The sequence below is a fragment of the Brienomyrus brachyistius genome, chromosome 14 (genome assembly GCF_023856365.1).
Source record: "Brienomyrus brachyistius isolate T26 chromosome 14, BBRACH_0.4, whole genome shotgun sequence".
In the NCBI taxonomy this organism is placed as follows: Eukaryota; Metazoa; Chordata; class Actinopteri; order Osteoglossiformes; family Mormyridae; genus Brienomyrus; species Brienomyrus brachyistius.
This window is the reverse complement of record NC_064546.1, coordinates 234,622-252,874: the sequence shown is the minus strand read 5'-3', so window position 1 is coordinate 252,874 and position 18,253 is coordinate 234,622. Positions and strand designations below refer to the sequence as shown.

At 43.9% G+C, this 18,253-nt stretch overlaps 1 protein-coding gene across 6 annotated transcripts in view; it reads right to left on the bottom strand.

The window, feature by feature from the left end:
• Window positions 1-18,253, bottom strand: part of ryr3 (ryanodine receptor 3) — a 97,097-nt gene that overhangs the window by 39,252 nt on the left and 39,592 nt on the right. For all 6 annotated transcript variants that reach the window (XM_048974238.1, XM_048974239.1, XM_048974242.1 and 3 more), the window contains 22 exons: window positions 17,803-17,936; window positions 17,349-17,590; window positions 17,068-17,260; window positions 15,582-15,798; window positions 15,311-15,415; window positions 11,710-11,813; window positions 10,105-10,188; window positions 9,755-9,914; window positions 9,135-9,282; window positions 8,685-8,890; window positions 8,388-8,562; window positions 8,061-8,269; window positions 7,680-7,879; window positions 7,460-7,526; window positions 7,220-7,380; window positions 6,944-7,109; window positions 5,978-6,064; window positions 5,658-5,884; window positions 4,688-5,492; window positions 4,238-4,438; window positions 3,415-3,517; window positions 2,660-2,794 (listed from right to left, as the gene is read on the bottom strand). In XM_048974238.1, the coding sequence (XP_048830195.1) occupies window positions 2,660-2,794; window positions 3,415-3,517; window positions 4,238-4,438; window positions 4,688-5,492; window positions 5,658-5,884; window positions 5,978-6,064; window positions 6,944-7,109; window positions 7,220-7,380; window positions 7,460-7,526; window positions 7,680-7,879; window positions 8,061-8,269; window positions 8,388-8,562; window positions 8,685-8,890; window positions 9,135-9,282; window positions 9,755-9,914; window positions 10,105-10,188; window positions 11,710-11,813; window positions 15,311-15,415; window positions 15,582-15,798; window positions 17,068-17,260; window positions 17,349-17,590; window positions 17,803-17,936 (4,129 nt within the window). The remainder of the gene's footprint in view (window positions 1-2,659; window positions 2,795-3,414; window positions 3,518-4,237; window positions 4,439-4,687; window positions 5,493-5,657; window positions 5,885-5,977; window positions 6,065-6,943; window positions 7,110-7,219; window positions 7,381-7,459; window positions 7,527-7,679; window positions 7,880-8,060; window positions 8,270-8,387; window positions 8,563-8,684; window positions 8,891-9,134; window positions 9,283-9,754; window positions 9,915-10,104; window positions 10,189-11,709; window positions 11,814-15,310; window positions 15,416-15,581; window positions 15,799-17,067; window positions 17,261-17,348; window positions 17,591-17,802; window positions 17,937-18,253) is intronic.

Here is an 18,253-nt window from a genome sequence, read left to right as displayed (position 1 = left end):
AAGGCACATCTATCACAGCTGCTGGGCCCATTCTAGACAGCCTGTCTTGCAGTGGTCATAAATAACACCATTTATAGGCCCCACCTTCCCCCATAGACTGGGCCAATTATGGGGGGGGGGTAACTGCAAACTTGGCATAACCGGGGGAGATTAACAGGTGGCTGTCTGGCTCAGGGGGAGCCCTGCTAACGCAATGTGGGGCTGACTGTAATCAGAGTCCGACCTCTCTCCCAAGCCCCTTACTGAGCTTGTGCCCCAAACCTTCTTTGGTCAGGTGCATCCTTTAGACCAAAGGAGCCCTGCCCCCCTACCTCCTCAAACCTCTAACTGCTCTGTAAACTTTCCTATCCATGCCAGAATTTCCTGGCCATGGCTGAGGAATAAACCACAAAGCCAGAGTAAAAAATGCTACGTTTACATCTTCAACTTCCTCGTCCTGGAGAAAATCGATACAGAGAATTCCTCTTCTTGGCACAGGCCAAACGCAACACAACAAATGTGCTACCACAGAAACTAATGTAATGGCCCAGGCTCCTCACAACTCTGCAAAAGCTGATTTCCATTACTGTGATCACTGGAATGCATACAAACCCCATGTTCCTTTTAAAGGACTCATAGACAGATCACGTCCCTGCTGACACAGTGCTTTTAATGCCATGAGATGACGCTCTAGGTGCCAAGAAATCTGGCATCGGTCATTTCAACTGTACTGCCTGCAATTAGACAAGAGAATACCAATCGCATTTGGGACAATTGCTCCTGCTAATACAGTCTGCATTATTTGCATTTATTCAGAATGCCCTTAGTAAGCTGACATTTCACTCAAAGCTTTTCATGTGGTTAACAATTAGGACAAAGTGCTTTTTGGTAGGTGACATAAAACAAAGAAAATTCAGAAGTAAGCACACTGATGATTACCTTTAGTTTTAAAACAGTGCATGTTTAATTTTTTTTTAGGAAAATGTCCTTTAACAAACATATATATTATATGAGTCTTTTGGGGGCCCCAGAGTGACATGGCTTTGTTTGAAGATGTAGATATTCACACACTGACTTGATATACTATTTCGGTTATATGCATGTGCCACTTAAGCTAAGTGAAAAAATTAAAATAACAGGTGTAGGTTTCATTTGAGTCTGTGAAAGATGCTCAGGCTGTAGATCATAGGCTGGAAACCACAAGATCGGTGGAACCAATAGCTGGATGGTATCAAGCTGAGACATGCAGTATAGAGTCTCAAGCCCAATAAAAAACTGCTGCATCATACAGTGTACTGACCTTAGTGCAAGTTTAACACCCCAGATTGTACGTACTGCAATCAAATTTTTCATTTAAACGGTGATTTCCAAACCCCCAACGGATGGCAGTTTCAAGCCGACAACAGCAGTTTCTTGCTTCTAAAGAGCATATGCATCTTCAAACACCAGCACAATACTGGTGCCAGCACTGGAATCCAGAGTCTCACTGTGAACTGCTTAGCCTCTCCTTACAGCTAGGAGGCAGTTCACTGGCCAAGGCTTAATGCATGGGTCACATTTCCATTAAAAACACATTTTAAACCAAAATGAAATGTAGATATCAACGTTCATATCACTGGTAGCTGAAATATAAATCAGAATACCTGCAAAATAGACTGAATGGAAGGGTTGTGGCAACAGTGAGTTACTTATAGTCTAATCAAATATTAAATAGCAATCGCTATGTACCCCATCACACGATCATCTCAGAGTCCATGAGTGCATTAGTATTACTGGCCTGAATAAAATGACTTGGTGAGCTCAGCTGATGTTTTCAGACATCAACTGGCTGCTAAAATCAGAAGCTCTCCTGCAAGTAGTAAAAATGGAAACGTAACTAGACGTGTTCAGTGTTGGCTACATTGTACTGAGAGCGTGAGTCTTAGGGTGTACTCACACTAGTGATCCGTTCGGTGCCTGAAGCACATTTGACCCCCAAAGTCTGGTTCGTTTGACTAGTGTGATCATTTTGTACCGTGTCTGGGCATGGTACACTGAACTGTGCTGAGACCCACCTCTTCAAGCAGGTCCAGGAAAGGTTGAGTTGGACTGTACCCATCTAGTGTGATCGCTAATTGCGCTTGAGCACGGAACACAGATATGATGTCAAGGAAGCGACTGGAACATGCATAAGCACATTTAGACTATACATGAACTGGACCTGGAAGGAACAGATGGGGTAGACTGTACAGAAAAGGGTAACAACAATCATTTAACAAACATACTGTAGCAGCAAAGGGATCACTTTGGCCTACGGCAGAGGTGCAGTGTTTACTGGAAATTTCGGCTGATGAGAATATCCAGGAACAACAGGATGCAGCTCAGAGTATTTGGTAAAATACAGCAGTAATTACATGAAAACCACTGTGCTGCATACACGATATAACTGTAAGAGGTCCTGGGGCCAATATGACTCCAAATAAGTTACAAAATAAGGAGACTAATCATGAATTCCATTGTGCTGTGTGATACCACTTTTCTTCTGGTATTCTTTGGCACAAAAAGTCGCATGGTGATGATGAAAGCATGCTTGGGCCTGGAACATTAAGTGCAATGTGAGTGCAGACCAGCAGGGGGGTGAGGACGGGGGACGTTTGGGCGTGGTACATGGCAAGCGGGCCAAGTGTGAGTATGGCCTTACTGGGAGCTGACTTCTCCTCCAATGTAGGCTCCTCCTTGGTTTTCTGTGGGGGGCCTTTGATCTTGTAGATCAGAGCCAGTAAGCGACCCTTGATGGAAGTGTCCTGCTCCTCTTCCTCCTCCTCGGTGGGGATTCCTGAATGAACAGGCACAGGTATTTGTAGAGTTCAAGTAATTTCTCAGGCATCATCCTGGCATTAAGTGAGAAAATATTGCTTAGTATGGATACAAAAGACAAGGAGTTTAATATGAAAATGGGTCCCTCAGGACTTTGATTTAGATCTTAATTTGAGGTCAGGTAAGATCTTATTTACTCTGTCATTGTTGTGTAAAAGAAAACAGATTTTGAAGACTACAAATGTTTAGAAACTGTTTGCAGATGCAAATGTCTGGGACAGTGTTCCTGTAAGATAAACTGATACTATCTAAAAGCAAAGAATAACATGATAGAGAGCAATGAGATTGATGATCAAACGCATCCTCGTTTTTTTGCTTTAATAGTGTTGCTTTAACAGCAGAGCTAACCATTGCCATTCTTTCTAATGGAGGGCATTTGATTCACACACAAGTCTTGCACAGAACAGGTCCTTAGCGCAGCATGTAACTGGCTAGAGTTGACAATGATTCAGAAAACTGAAGTCCTTCTAGAAAATTTTAAAGCTGAATGACAACTGTAGGACAGCTGGTTATCTGTGTCCAATTTATAGTGATGAAACCCATCCCACACACAGTGACAATATGAGACTCTGCCCATACCACAGTGCAGGCGCAGCTCATTATGGAAGTCATACAGCTCCTCCTGGATATCCTCTGGACACGGGCAATCCTCGCCCATGCTGAAATTCAGCAACATATTAATCTGGAAATAGGAAAAATCACAGAGCTAGCATCTGTTGGCTACTAAGACAACAGCAGCAAAATGCTCATCTCATCAGTGGTTCTGCTAAGTATACGACCCTGGACCCTATGCCATCCAAGTGTCACACAAGACCATTTCTTCTTTGGGACTGAAAAGCCAAAAAAAGCAGCAAAGCACAGCATCACAGTGTAAATTACATGTCAAAAACAGGGCTGGTGTAATTGTTGGGGCAGGCGTAGACTAAGCCATGGATAAGCAAGCTTTCCCCAGCCGTAGGGCTGGAACTTCACAGTCCCTAAGGGACTACCTTTTGTACAACCAATAAACATACCAAGTAACTCAACGAAAACCTAAGCAATCTCATTAAAGTAACATCAATCAGGCTCATCAAAGTAACATCAAACAGGCTCATATATGTGTCCCTCACCCATGTCAACCGACATTTACATATAAACAATGCTCCTTATGAGTGCAATACCTGCTGCAAATCCTAGAGCTCCAGAACCACTGGGACAATGTTAAGGTGGCACAGATCGTGACAGCCATTCTCGGTTGCGGCCATAATAAACGACAGATCGAAGCGTAAATGAAACAGCAGCTACAAATATGAGACGGCAAAAAAAAACAAAAAACGTAAAGACTGCAAAACTGTCAGAATCGGAGAACAGTACGCCGGCAGCTGCATGTATTTCCCTTTGCAGCATTTCTGTAGGTTCCCACCTGCTCCTGGGGAGGCGAGCGAAACTCTTTCGTCTTCTTGGCGGTGACGGCAGCAGACATGTTGAGGGCCTGCATCAGCTCATTGTATCGGAACTTCTGGTTGTACTGAAGCTTGGAGACAAAGCTGTCTGAGAAAGACACGATGGCTTCGATGCGGTGCCTCAGCTCGCAGTCGCAGAAGTAGTGGAGGAGTTCGCACATCTAGGGCACAGATGTGCTTATGGGATTAGTATCGGTGCTAAACCGACTGAAAAAGCCACAAACGGGAGAAGGAAACCCATGCAGAATTACGACATTTTTATTTGTGTGATAAGAGGAATTGGCTGGAAATGATTTAACTCACTAATAAACTACACACACATGGATGTATATGCGTGTATGTATATATGTATATATATAATGTATATATGAAATCTACATTGACATGTATAAAGTTCTGGTGCTCCGTACCTGTCGTTTGACAGACTCAGGCAGTCTCTTTTCCAGCAGGCCCTTAATTGGCTGCCTAGCATCCTTGGCCTCCTCCTCCCCTGCTTCCACGGCCTTTTCCTCATTGCTAGTCACCTCCTCCTTCTTGGTGGCCTCTTCTGGTTCTTCCTCCTTGGAGTCACCAAAGACATTGGGGTCAATGAGCAGCAGAATCTTGTGCACGTCCTCACTGGCCAGCACGCCCATGGTGAGCAGTGTGCCGATCAGCTTGAGGATGGGCACAAACTGGTACTCCACGCTGCCTCCCACTGGGTCACGGATGTGGTGGCCGCCGCCCTGAACGGCCTCCGTCAGCATGCTGATGGCCTTCTCCTTGAGCGCGTCCAGCGGGATCTGCGGGCTGTAGAGGTGCTGCTCCCGCTTGGTGGTGATGAAGCAGGGCGGCACGAAGTTGAGCCGGGGCTTGAGCGAGGTACTGAGGCTCACGCCTGGAGGTGAGTGGATCTTGGATTCGTCGCGGAAGAGGCGGATGCTGCGTGTCTCGTCGGTTACGGGGATGATGAACTCGTTATTCATCATGAGGCGGGCCTCCTTCGCCGTCTCCAGGTGAATGCTGACGAGAACGTCATAAAAGCCCTCCCGCAACATGCCGGACAGATACTGGTTATCGATGGTGTATAGCAGCTGGGACTGGTCAAGGTGGCTGCAGAGGGCGTGTGCCACCCGGGTGTTCCCCAGGGCACAGAGGGCGCAGTAGAGATTAAGCGTGTGGTAGTGGAACTTCCTCAGATCCTCCTGTTCTGAGAGTTCCATTATGTCCACACACCTGGGGACAAGAGGGAGACTTTTCATTACGGGGATATGCAAGATGATGCACCTGAACGGCTTGAGCTGTACACGTTCTCATGTGAGTGTTTGTCTGATTCACTTGGAGCAGACAGCTGTGTGTGCATGTTACAGACAGAGTGCGTGGGTGCACACGTGTCCTGACCTGTTCTCCTCAGGGATATGCACAGCCAGCATCTGTAGGGGCTCCAGGCACTGCACCACCCAGCCATGCCGCTCGCTCACCCTGGCAGTCTCCACCTTCAGGAAGGTGTTGGGCATCCGGCTCCACAGCACAGAGATGATGGTCTGTACGTCCAGACGGGGCGGGCACTGTGGCACCGGATTTTTGTGCTCGCTCTTAAAGATGGCGGATGACAGGGGCATGGCATTCTGCAGGTAGCGCAAGGTCATAGATTAAAATGCTGCAAAAACGCACCTAGAAAATGCCTCGAGGCAGTGCTTAAAGATCCAAGACCAACAAACCTTTATCTTCGTCAGCTCAAACTGAAACAGATTGGGACTTGTGGGTTGCACAAACACTGCTGGGAACAGCTTTGTGTTGGGCTCAACCTGAGCATGAGACAGGGAACAGCGAGCTTCCATTATACATTTATCTGTTAATTCCTCCACATAAAAAAAGCAATGGGATATGCTGCAGTTTAGCATCAGGATGACAAACATGCGGAGGGTAGCCGTGTACAGTGCCGCATGGAGCTGTGCTCTGAATACTCCAAGTTGCATTCATCTGCAGTGCCACTGGTCCCCCAGTTGCAATTTTGTCACCTTGTCCACAGTTCAGTAGCTGGTATGTATATTACAGAGATGGACGAAGCAGCACTAGTGGCAGTTCTGACAGACCCTGCTCAGGCTTCATCTTATCGGAAGAGACCGCTGAACCATGTCACCCAGCTTTCCATTCTGACAAGGTGTTAGAAATGGAAGCCTATATGAGAGGCCCAGGACAAGGGGATAGCTGACTGAAGGGGAAGCCCAGTCACTAGGCTTCATGCGCGTAACAGTGCTCTAGTATTTGTGTATCTCTGCGAAATGTACCCACGTCGGAAGTATGTAGGTGAAAAAACAGCTTTCTAGACCATGTTTTTACTCCCTCCCACCTCCCAGCAGGCAAAAATGAGGACTTTCTGGGGGGTCTCCAAGGACAGCGTTTGGAAACACTGTTCTCGACAATGGTAATATATTTCTAGGCTGTTTTCCAGGAAGCAACTTGGAGCATGTTCATCTCTGACATGTGGTCCTCTATAGTGATTGTCCTGGCTTCTAAGTCAGCAATCATGATAAACAGTCTGCAAGAGAAGTGCAGGAAACAGCACATAGCTGGGTCTCTCCTGCTAAGGAGTCTTGCACATGCATTCGCTCAAACTCTTTTTATAACACATCCACTGCTTGCCTACATGTTCCTGTGGTTTTGAACCATTCGATGGTAGGTACCTGGTAGGAGGTAGGCAGCTCCTTGCCATTAGCAGAGAAAGACACAAGGCCAGTGGCCAGGTCGATGAGGCACCCGACCTCCAAGTCCACGTTGCTGCGGCCAGAGGAGGGGGCGGTGCTGGCGATGTCCCCTCCCCACACCATGTAGCAGTTGCTCCTCTTAATGCTACGCAAGAAAGGACACAAAATTGGCAAATTAACTCAAACTTTTAATTACACCAAAAGGAAAAGGCAGCTTGATGCTAATTTTAAGCAGCAGTGATTCAGCGCACATACCTTTCGTGGACCCGCCCTCTCTCATCTCCCAGAGTAACAGTGACCGTTCGGTTCTTGCTGAGGCTGAAGTTGTTGCTATAGTAATGGTAGTCAGGAGTGACCCAACCCACCCACACACAGGAGGGGTCCTGACCGGCGAAAACCCGCACAGAGTGATAGTACTGCGAAACAGAACACAGGCAGGTTACCTACAGCATCTCATGCTGCTTTTACCGAAATTACAACATCGTTTTTACATACCATCGTGATGCTACTGTAATCTGTCCTCCTTCCATCTTCCTGATGTTTCTGGGCTTTGCCAGCATGTCTGCAAACCAAGATGATGAGGAAACGTAATTTTCTAGCACTTATGGCCAAAATAATAATATAAAAAAGGTAGAAGCAATGTACCAACTACTAAGATCAAGTATCTTAGTAACTTCCAGCAGCTCTGAGGTGCTCTGGGGTGGGAGATTCACACCTGTGTTTGGGTTTCTGAGACTCGTCCTCAAGCACCCCATTTATGTCAATAGAGGGACTGCTCCGAAAGGTGGGTTGGAACTCCACTGGCATGCTCAGCCGGCAAAACACCATATTAGCATTGCTGTTCTGGGTCCCGAAGGTCTTGTGGGTCACTTTGAGACACGGCGGACTGTCGATGGTGCCATCAATTCTGGTCACCTGCATACATCCAGCATTCAGCAGACAGAACTGAAATTCTTAGCTGCATCTTCACTATAAGATTGCAGAACATGAGATAAATGCAAATAACTGCTTCTATTACCTTCTGGCTCTATGATAATAATGGTCTACAATGTGTATGCATGCACGTCTGGCGAGTGTGGTTCCTATAATGACTTGCCTCTATATGGTTGTGGTTTTTTGGCACATTGACGAAGGTAGGTAGACGTTTACTGAACCACATAGTAACTTCCCGGTTCATGTTAACGGCGAAAGGCTCAAAGCCCTCCTGAAGACCACACATGGTGTAGTATTTGAAGGTGCTGGCATCCTTCCCAAGGTTCATGCGACCAATCTCAGAGAGACCCAGGCTACATACTGGAATGAATCCTAGAAGGAGAAAGGTGAAGAGATTATACTGGCAAAACAAACATTATTTATGGAACAGTCTGCATCAAGAACTGTTAGGCCTGTATGACATGGCTTCCTCAGCTAAAACAGCACTCACCCTCCTCAGTCTCAAAATCTGTGAAGCATAGTTCGGAGCCCTTATTGGTAATGAGGATCTCTCCATTCAGGGTGAAGATCATAGATTTATCCTCCATATTGATCATGCAGCCGACTACATCGCCCGCATGCCATGTACGACCAAAGAAGCGGCTGCCCATGTTCAATCGGTGACCCTGAAAATGTCACATGGCTTCAGCTTCAAAATACATATAAAAAAAACAGGAGTTGCATGGACTGCATTCAAATACAGATATTCAATGCATTTAGCAGGTAAATGTGACGAAGTGGGACTTACCTTGTACCCATCGAAAACAAATGCCTGGTCATCCATGCCCAGATCTATGTCAGGCCTGCATCCTGGTCGGGCCCAACCTACACGCATGTCTCCCCCGGTGACAGCCTCAAATTCAAAGTACCACTTCCCTGTTTTCACAGCATACGTCTGCTCCACACGGAAAAAGCGGATCTTGTCAATACTCAGCCTCTCACTGACATGGCCGGCTTGAGAGAAAGAGAGAAAGTCTTACCTATGTAGATGTACTCCATAAATATGAAAAGACATTTTTCAAAAAACAAAATATACATTGCCTAAAGCCCCTGAAATACAAAAGGGAGATAAAACTATTCTGATCCAACACCGAATACAACAGCCCACACTCAACTCTACAGAGTAACAACAACAAGGAAGATGTCATTTTACATTTAATCACCCCATAGCCTCACAGAACAGAGCAGATCAACTCACCACTCTCTTGGTCTGGAGGTTCAATATTGTATCCATATCCAATCAGCGTTCTGATAGCCTCACGGAGGCTGTCCCTGTTCGACTTCTTTGTGCGCTCATCTAATAAAGCATATGGCACCAGGCGAGGATTGCGCTTGCTCTTCAAATCCTTCACAAAACAAAGACATCTTTCAATTTCCAGTCTCTTGTGCTTCAGTGCCTTGGTTACCCATGAGTGCTACGTTCTGGTGGTTATGAGTGAGCGGACAGTCCCTTCAGCATAAATGAATACTTAATTGAATGTTTCCTTCATTGGTGCACCCATGTGAAATTATGGTTTAATGCTCAGTTTGCGAAAGCAAAGAACAAAAATTATGAATCAATGTCATATACGAGTGTATTTTTCTAATATGGATCAAACAGGTTAAACTGTTATAAATGGAATTTTCAAAACATCCAGATAAAAGACAGTCATTTTTTCATTACATATGGTTGCTTATGTTGAATCTGTTATTCCAAGATATTTCGCTATTAGATTCTCTTTGAAATAAATCATCACCACGAGCCTCAGTTCTTTTCACATCCCAACTGTCACGCACAGCTTGGCAGGATAATTAATGTGCTGCTTTGCAGGCCATCACCTGCTGAATGCCATAGGTCCATCCTTGCTTGATTCTGTCCTTTGCCCAAACATTGTGAGCATTCTCAGCCAGCTTATCGACCAGAATTTCCTGAGCAGGTGTCAGCTTTACGTCGGAAAGCTCCAGTGGAGTGGGTTTATAACCATTGGACATCATGTAGCTGCAAGAGAGACACAGTGATCAGGTGACAGAGTATTATCTGGACAAATGGTCTATAATAAGCTTTAAAGAATCCCATTCCTTGTAATGTGTACATAAATACACAATTCGCTGATATATAAACTCTGGTACATTTCTTTTTACCTAGTTGGGTGGGAATAGACTATAAACAGTCCTGTTTAGACTCTTACTTCTTGGGAAGCTTCATTTTTTTCAGATCATCTTCTGCGTTGACATTGACATGGACAACATGGCAGCCCAATGCCAACAAGGTCCTGAAAAAAATAATGCGATCAGGGTGGAACTGTGGCCTTGGGGGGGTTTCAATACCACCCACTGTGTAAAGGTTTCCTTGGGGTCCACTCTTAATCTATCGCAGTCCACGCTGTTGTGTGAGCTGGACTCTCTATGCTGCCCATAGTGTGTGGGTGCGTGTGCCCTGCCATGGCGTGGCATCTCATTCAGTGTTTCCCTTTAGAACACAGGAAATTTACAAACGAGAGGAGGCCATTCGGCCCATCAAGCTCGTTTGGGGAGAACTTAACTAATAGCTCAGAGTTGTTAAAATCTTATCTAGCTCTGATTTAAAGGAACCCAGGGTTTTACTGTAGCTTGCGCTACACTAACAGGAAGACTATTCCATACTCTAACTACACGCTGTGTAAAGAAGTGCTTCCTCAAATTCATTTTACAATGTTCTCCTGCTAATTTCCACTTATAGCCACAAGTTCTAGTATTTAAACTAGTATTTAAATAGCCATTTGGCTGAACAACATCCCAACCTGTTAGAATCTTATATAGCTGGATCATGTCCCCCCCTCAGTCTCCTTTGCTCCAGGCTAAACAGATTCAGCTCAGCTAACCTCTCCTCATAAGACATTCGTCTAAGACCAGGAATCATTCTCGTCGCCCTGCGTTGCACCCTTTCCAAGGCAGCAATGTCCTTCTTAAGGTATGGTGACCAAACCTGCACACAATATTCTAGGTGGGGTCTTACCAAGGAATTATATAATCATAGCATCACCTCCCTTGACTTAAACCCCACACACCTAGAGATGTAACCCAACATCCTATTGGCCTTTTTTATTGCTTCCCCACACTGGGGAGAGTGAGACATGGAAGCATCAACATACACACCAAGGTCTTTCTCGTAATCAGCTACCTTTATTTCCGTGGAACCTATAAAATATCTGTACTATATATTTCTGCTCCCTGCATGGATTACCTTACATTTATCTATGTTAAACTTCATCTGCCAGGTATCAGCCCAGTCGCTAATTAAATCCGGATCCTGTTGTAGCCTCTCCGCTGCTAGATCAGTATCTGCTACACCACCCAGCTTGGTGTCATCTGCAAATTTAACCAGTTTACTGTACGTATTGGTGTCAATATCATTAATGCAAATTAGGAATAACAGTGGTCCTAAAATTGAACCCTGCAGTACCCCACTATGAATGCAGGCCCACTCTGACATTGTGCCTGTAATAACTACCCACTGCTTCCTGTCAGTTAACCAGTTTTCGATCGAAGCTGCCACAGTTCCTAAAATCCCTGCAGCTTTGAGCTTAAGCAAGAGCCGTTTGTGGGGGATAATATCAAAGGCCTTCTGGAAGTCTAAGTAGATCACATCGTAGGCCTTTTGGTGTTCAATTTCTCTTGCAGCTTCCTCAAAGAACTCAAGTAGATTAGTTAAACAGAATCTACCTCTGCATTAGGCAATCGTTCAGTCACGTTGGCTAATGAAGTAGGCCCACCATGGCAGAACTTTCCCTCTCTCTATCCGACCGACAACTTACTTCAGCGTCTCAGTTGACATCTGCAGGTTGTAATTCTTTTCAGTTTCAGGAAGCTTCGAGAAATCCACCAGGCAAGGATGCTGTCTCTTGTTGTCATCCCGCACCTACAAATAATACAAGTCCTCATTCATATACACCATAACACAAAACCGTCCACTGTCAGCAGAAGATGGACTCCAATTTCCTCTTTTGGCAAACCAACACCATTTATAATTCATTTAGATGACCATGTTAACTGCCACTACCAAAGTTCAGGGTTTCGTAGTAGGAGTGTAATTGTACACGTATTTGTACCGAAAATTTTTGGTATGGGTTCGGTTCGGTATATGTACTTAATGCCGAAAATGCAGAACCTTTGTGTGATTCCCCCGACAAACTTTCATAAAGGGGTGGATGAAGCCACACCACTATGCATGCGTGTATGTCCTAATGTGAAGCTTGACGTTGTTAATGTGAGTATAGCATCAGTATTTTTTTAAATACTGCACCATAACGGTTATTTATTCAGTTATGCTTTGTATTTTTTGAGACGATATTTGTGTTGCACAGTTAATATGAAGCTGAAAGCTGCTACTGTGAATACAGTACAGATCAGGTACAGTTTATTTTCTAAATGTGCACCTTAATGCATATTTATTTTATTTTGATTTACTTGAGATAATTTTAATTTTAATTTATTTTTAAGTAAATTTTTGTTTTTTATTAGTAGGTTGCACCAGTATTAACAAAAACTTGACAGAGACAGACATACTTTTTTCAGTAAACCACTGTTTGATAAAGAAAAAAGAAGCAATTTATGTTTTGATTCTTTTACCCCTGCTATACCAAAAATGTACCTACCTAAACCGAAGCACATACCGAACCGTGATTTTGTGTACTGTTACACCCCTAATATTTAGGCTTTTGAGCAAAGTCTTTCTTTGCTTTCAAACTCAACAACATAAACATCCATATTAATATTACTGAACATTAAGCTTAATTATCATTACACAAAATATTATCCCATGACTAGGGCTGGGTACCGAACTTCCACACTTTTGTGGTACTGACAGAAATGCTCCAATCCTATCGAGGATCGAAAAATTAATTTTCTTTTAGTGCCAAATTCCGATATCCAAACAGTAAATCTCAGCGCCTGTGGGCTAATAAGCCTGCAGCATATATCATGTAAAGATCCAGTTGCTAGTGATTGTCTGTCTAACGAAACGTTATGCCTGCGTCTCCAGCCGGTGCTGGCGGTGAAACATTTAATGAAACTGGAGAGCCCGGGCAAAATATAAATAAAAGGCCTGTTTTATGTCCTGTTATGATCATGATCATAGATTGTTACTGTAATGTTTAATGTATTCTTCTTGTTGCTGAAATTGATTTAAAAACATATCGGTATCGAAAAAAGCATTGTTCAGGAATCGGTATCGAAATCAAGGTATCGTACTTGTATTGGTATCGAAACATTTTGAACGATGCCCAGCCCTGCCCATGACCCTGAACAGGATAAGCATTTGAAGGTTGAATGAAAGGATGGACAGGTAATATTACGCCTACACACACAAACAAGGTAAGAATATTATTCTTTACAAGCCTAATTGAAACTACTCTAGTGGACATGACATGGATGCATGCGAGCTGGTTTTCTTGGTGAATGATATGTAAGCAAACAGCTCATATTGCCAAGTCAGGATTAAAACTATTTGTATTCTGCATTTTATACTGCAGCATATTGGAAAATTATCCATTCGTACACCAGTCTGAAACTGCTCCAGTGTCAGATTAATACTGCCCAAGAAAACACACCACAAATATGCTCAGTGCTGTAAGGCGTCTCAGGTGTGTAGCAGTTTGTACTAACTGAATGAACACCAATTGCCTGGGATAATTCCGCCAAAGAAGTGCAACTTGTAGTGTTCATAATAGACAGCTGCCCCAGGCCCATTAGAGGGCCTGTACATCATCATCTTCTCACTTAAAACTACACCTGACAAGTCAGCTCCCCCTCTTTGCTTTCTAGTGCTTGAACAAGAGAAACACATTCTGTGAGAGTGGTGGCACTGCGGTGTAACTTGTTAACGGTGCTGGTGGAGAATGTATTCATGCATAAATGCGCTTCATTTAAATAATTCACGCTGCAGCTCTGGTTTGGCAATGCAGAGGACACTGCGTGTGCAGGGCACTCTGGGGTACACAGATGCTCACTATTAACAAATGCAATTAGGCCCTTGGGTTTCTCTGAGTCTAACTGTGTTAGTAGAGAACAAGGTATCACGCAAAACATGGAAATGATCAATAGCTAATGGTGCCCTCAAGGAAACAGGGTGGATAATATAACAGCAGTAAATGAAGGAGATGAGAAATCGCAAAATTCAAAGATATCACCTTTAGTAAAAAACGTCCCACACACATCATGGAGATCTCCTCTACGAGGCCTACACTAGCACTTCTATGGGCTAAGAAGGTCTCATTAAAAAGGGAAATGAAATCAATTCTGCAATAGCTGTGGCTCCAAAACAATGTTTTAATGAACACAAAGTATGACCTTAACATAATAGATATCTTCCCTCTCAAAGAAGTTGCCTATTAAAATCTTGGAAGGCAGGGAGCTTTACAGATGGAGCGATTCGTCATAGAGGACTATGCTGAGAAAAGGGGCAGAGGGCACACAGTGCAGAAAAGCTGATCTACTGCAACATGGCCATTTTTGGCCAGATTTTCACTTTTCCCATAATCAGATAGCACATGGCCCCATACTTCTGGCTTGTGATAAACTGGACTTTATTAAAATTTAGCTGTAGCCAGAATGGTTGTTAAGAGACTGATCTGATGGGGAAAAGGATAACTGAATTATTACAACAAGGAAAACAGCTGGGAATGGGACCAAACTTATTACAGCGGAACACGGATGAAGACATGACTGACTTTGGTTATATACCACCTCGCCAGACCATGATATCCTTGATTTTGATTGCTGTTAACCTTTTGTTTCCAGTCTTGTCCTCTGTTGATTATTCATGAGGTTAGGTACACCAGTCTATTGTGTAATAGATGTTAAAAAAATGAAGGTATGGCAACTACAAGCAAACTAATGCAGCATTTCTATAAACAACTGATGACAATGGCTCAATGGAAAACAATCTTATGTTATTTCCACTTACCCTCTGTTTAATTCGAACCGCAAATTATAAAAGAGAAAGCAAAATGACGTAGAGGCTATTTTTATTTTTTAACTTCACAAAGGTGAAAAAACGATTGGAAATTGGTTAGATTTAAGTTCATGCAGGTTATATCTTAACCTTAACCCTAAAACATACTCTGTGTCCTTCAAGCAGTTGCATCTCACATTGACCCTGACACACTAAATCTTTATATACTGTATGAGAATTGATCGCTTCCTCAAATTCCAAACTGTGTTTATGGATTTAGCAACGTGATAAGGTACAATATGTAACTGATATCCCCATTATTTTCCCTTTTGTAATAACTATGCTAATACTTAATATGGATTAACTTGCACACAACAGAGGAATATGCAATACTGTTCATTTTCCACTGGTGTTCATATATTGACCTCATGGGATTTGTCATCCTTATTTCAGAGTGTACCTACCTTACCGTAAGACCAGCCAAGCTCGATCTTGTTCATACCCCACAGTTCATGGATGTTTTCTGCCAGTTTGTCCCGAACCTTCTCAAGATGAGGAGGCAGGACGATCTAAGAAAACAGGAAAGTGACTCCATACCATAGGATTGCTGCTGAAGGCCCTCCCATGCACACAATGCATCAGCAACAGTATGACTATATCACCAGCATATCTAAGAGGATGTTTAGTCTGTTTTGCCTTGCATGTATACAAGAGCACATAGAGAGACATGCTAACCTGGCTGGTCTCCACAGGTTTGGGGATGAAGGACGCTTGGGACATAAACTGGGTCGTACCCAGCAGGTCCCTCACACCATCTACATCACGCTTGTACTCCTTCACTGGCTCCACCCGCATCTTCTCCTTGGGCAGCAAGGCCTCATAACATGGCGCGTAACCCAAGGGGGGAAGGAACTTGAAATCACCATGGCGACCCCCCAGCAAGAAACGCACTCTGAAAAGACCAAACGCACTACTGATCTATCATCAATTGCTGACACTAGATTCCTTTAGCATAACAAATCCCAAAGCATTTGGCATTAACTTCCTTTATATGATACATCTGTGGTAGCATGAGTGCGAAACCGAAGGCATTCATAAACCCGACACCCCATCCTATTTCCATGAGATAGCTACTGACACCCAGGCAAAGACCTGCTAAAGTAGCACCGTCCCCACCTACACCATCTCAGATACACAGAGATTCTGATGTCCCTCTGCTCTGCACACCAATCAATTATTAAAGACCAGAATATAACCACTACCCATTTCCTGTAGAGTGGGGCCCTCAATGGATCATTTCCTGTAGAGTGGGACCCTCAATGGATCATTTCCTACAGAGTGGGGCCCTCAATGGATCATTTCCTACAGAGTAGGACCCTCAATGGATCATTTCCTATAGAGTGGGACTCTCAATGGATCATTTACTACAGAATGGGACCCTCAATGGATCATTTCCTACAGAGTGAGACCTTCAATGGTTCATTTCCTACAGAGTGAGACCCTCAATGGTTCATTTCCTACAGAGTGGGACTCTCAATGGATCATTTACTACAGAATGGGACCCTCAATGGATCATTTCCTACAGAGTGAGACCTTCAATGGTTCATTTCCTACAGAGTGAGACCCTCAATGGTTCATTTCCTACAGAGTGGGCCCTCAATGTATTGTTTACTACTGACATAGCCTCTTTATTAACCCTCCAAATCTGGCTTGCAATACAAAAACCAGAAGATATTCAATGACATACCCCTTGAAGCCATGAGCCCTGGCTAACGTCAACCACAAAACAAGAAGTACGGAGAGCACAGGGCTGATCATAGGTGCCATGTTAGTCAGCTGAAGCTATAAATTCCTTCCGCAGGCATGCCAATCAAATAATCTGAAGTAACCATAGCAACACCTGTGTGCAGAATGTTAGCTTCAGTCTCTATAAATAGCCTGATACTTGTGTTTCTTACTGTGTTCAAAGTAATTCTCTGACATTTAGCTAGAAAACCAGTGCCAGCACACAAACAGATGGAAGGAACATGTGTGCATTAGCGTAGAAAGTGCATCAGTAGCTTTTGCATTTGTGCTTATTAAAATGTGTTTGTCCTTGTGTGGGAGAGAAACAGAAATTTTTATTTTTAAGAAGTAAAAAAAATCCTGTGAGCTTGCATAAGCATTCATTCTTGTCTTTGGCTGATCATGTGTTGAAGGAGTGCAAAGCGTGTGCACATACTTGACCCCAGCAGAGAAGCTGACGATAGGGAAGAAGAGGCCGTCTGTGTTGAAGTTCTCAAACATGCCCTGAACGGGCTGCCCATTGATGCGGAAGGAGATGCTGGGGGCACCCAGGTCTAGGCAGCAGCTCACCACGTCATCAGAGGTCAGAAGGTGCTGGTTAATGGAGGCTACCGCCCGTGGAACGCGTCCTGTGACATTCAAATCAAGGGGGCATTACGGAACCTGCACCTGCCTTACTGAAGCTGATCAGTCCTGAAGAGAAGAATCAAAACTCACCGGACCAGAGGTGCAGTCCATCAAAGCTGTAGGAGTAGAGGTCGTCGCCCACACCATTACCCCCCCAGCCCTCTCCACCCCCAGGGTATGGGGCATACCCTTTGGTGTTGGCCCAGCCAACACGCAAGTGGGAGGGCTCACTGGTCAAGAAAGGGTCCACCTGGTCAATCATGAGCTCATAATACCACTTCTTATACTGGGCCGAACCTTCACTCATACCCAGGAAAATATTGGGCCTCATGCTATAAGGTAAAGAAAGCCAGAGTGCGGTTACTCAAAAGCAAAAATAGTATTTTAAAAAAGCAAAACAAAGCTTTCTTTATGAATATCAATATGTTCTTAAAGGTAAATGAAAGTGAAGATATCTCACGACAAATTTTTACTTACTGTTTTTAAACCTAAAATCATGTCTCATAGCAAGATCACACATACAAGAACAGGCCTGTTACTGTACCTCTGGACGTCATTAACCAATCGCGTCTGGAGAAGCAGATCTCTGTTGGGAAGCAGGTGATCGCAGATGAAGTTCTGATTGGCTCGCACAGCAACCCCATTGCAGACGCACAAAGAACACAGCACATCGAGAATCTGAATCATCCAGAAATGAAAGCACAGTGAGCCAAGGTAGGAAAAAGTTAAAATAAATGCTTAACACTCCATGTTTTTCCAAGCCCTATTTTCGCGTGACAAATTATTTTTAATTGCAGTGCTTATTCCATTTATAACAGCATTTAACCTCATGTCATTTTTCTCTTGTATGGATGCCCTGTTTTACTGGTGCTAACATTTTTTTTCTCCCAAAATATAACTGGATAATATAACCTTTGCATAAAAAGGAGGGGTTTCACTGAAAATAGTGTAAAGTGACGCAGTCTGCTATACACACAAGCAAACTGTCCATATCA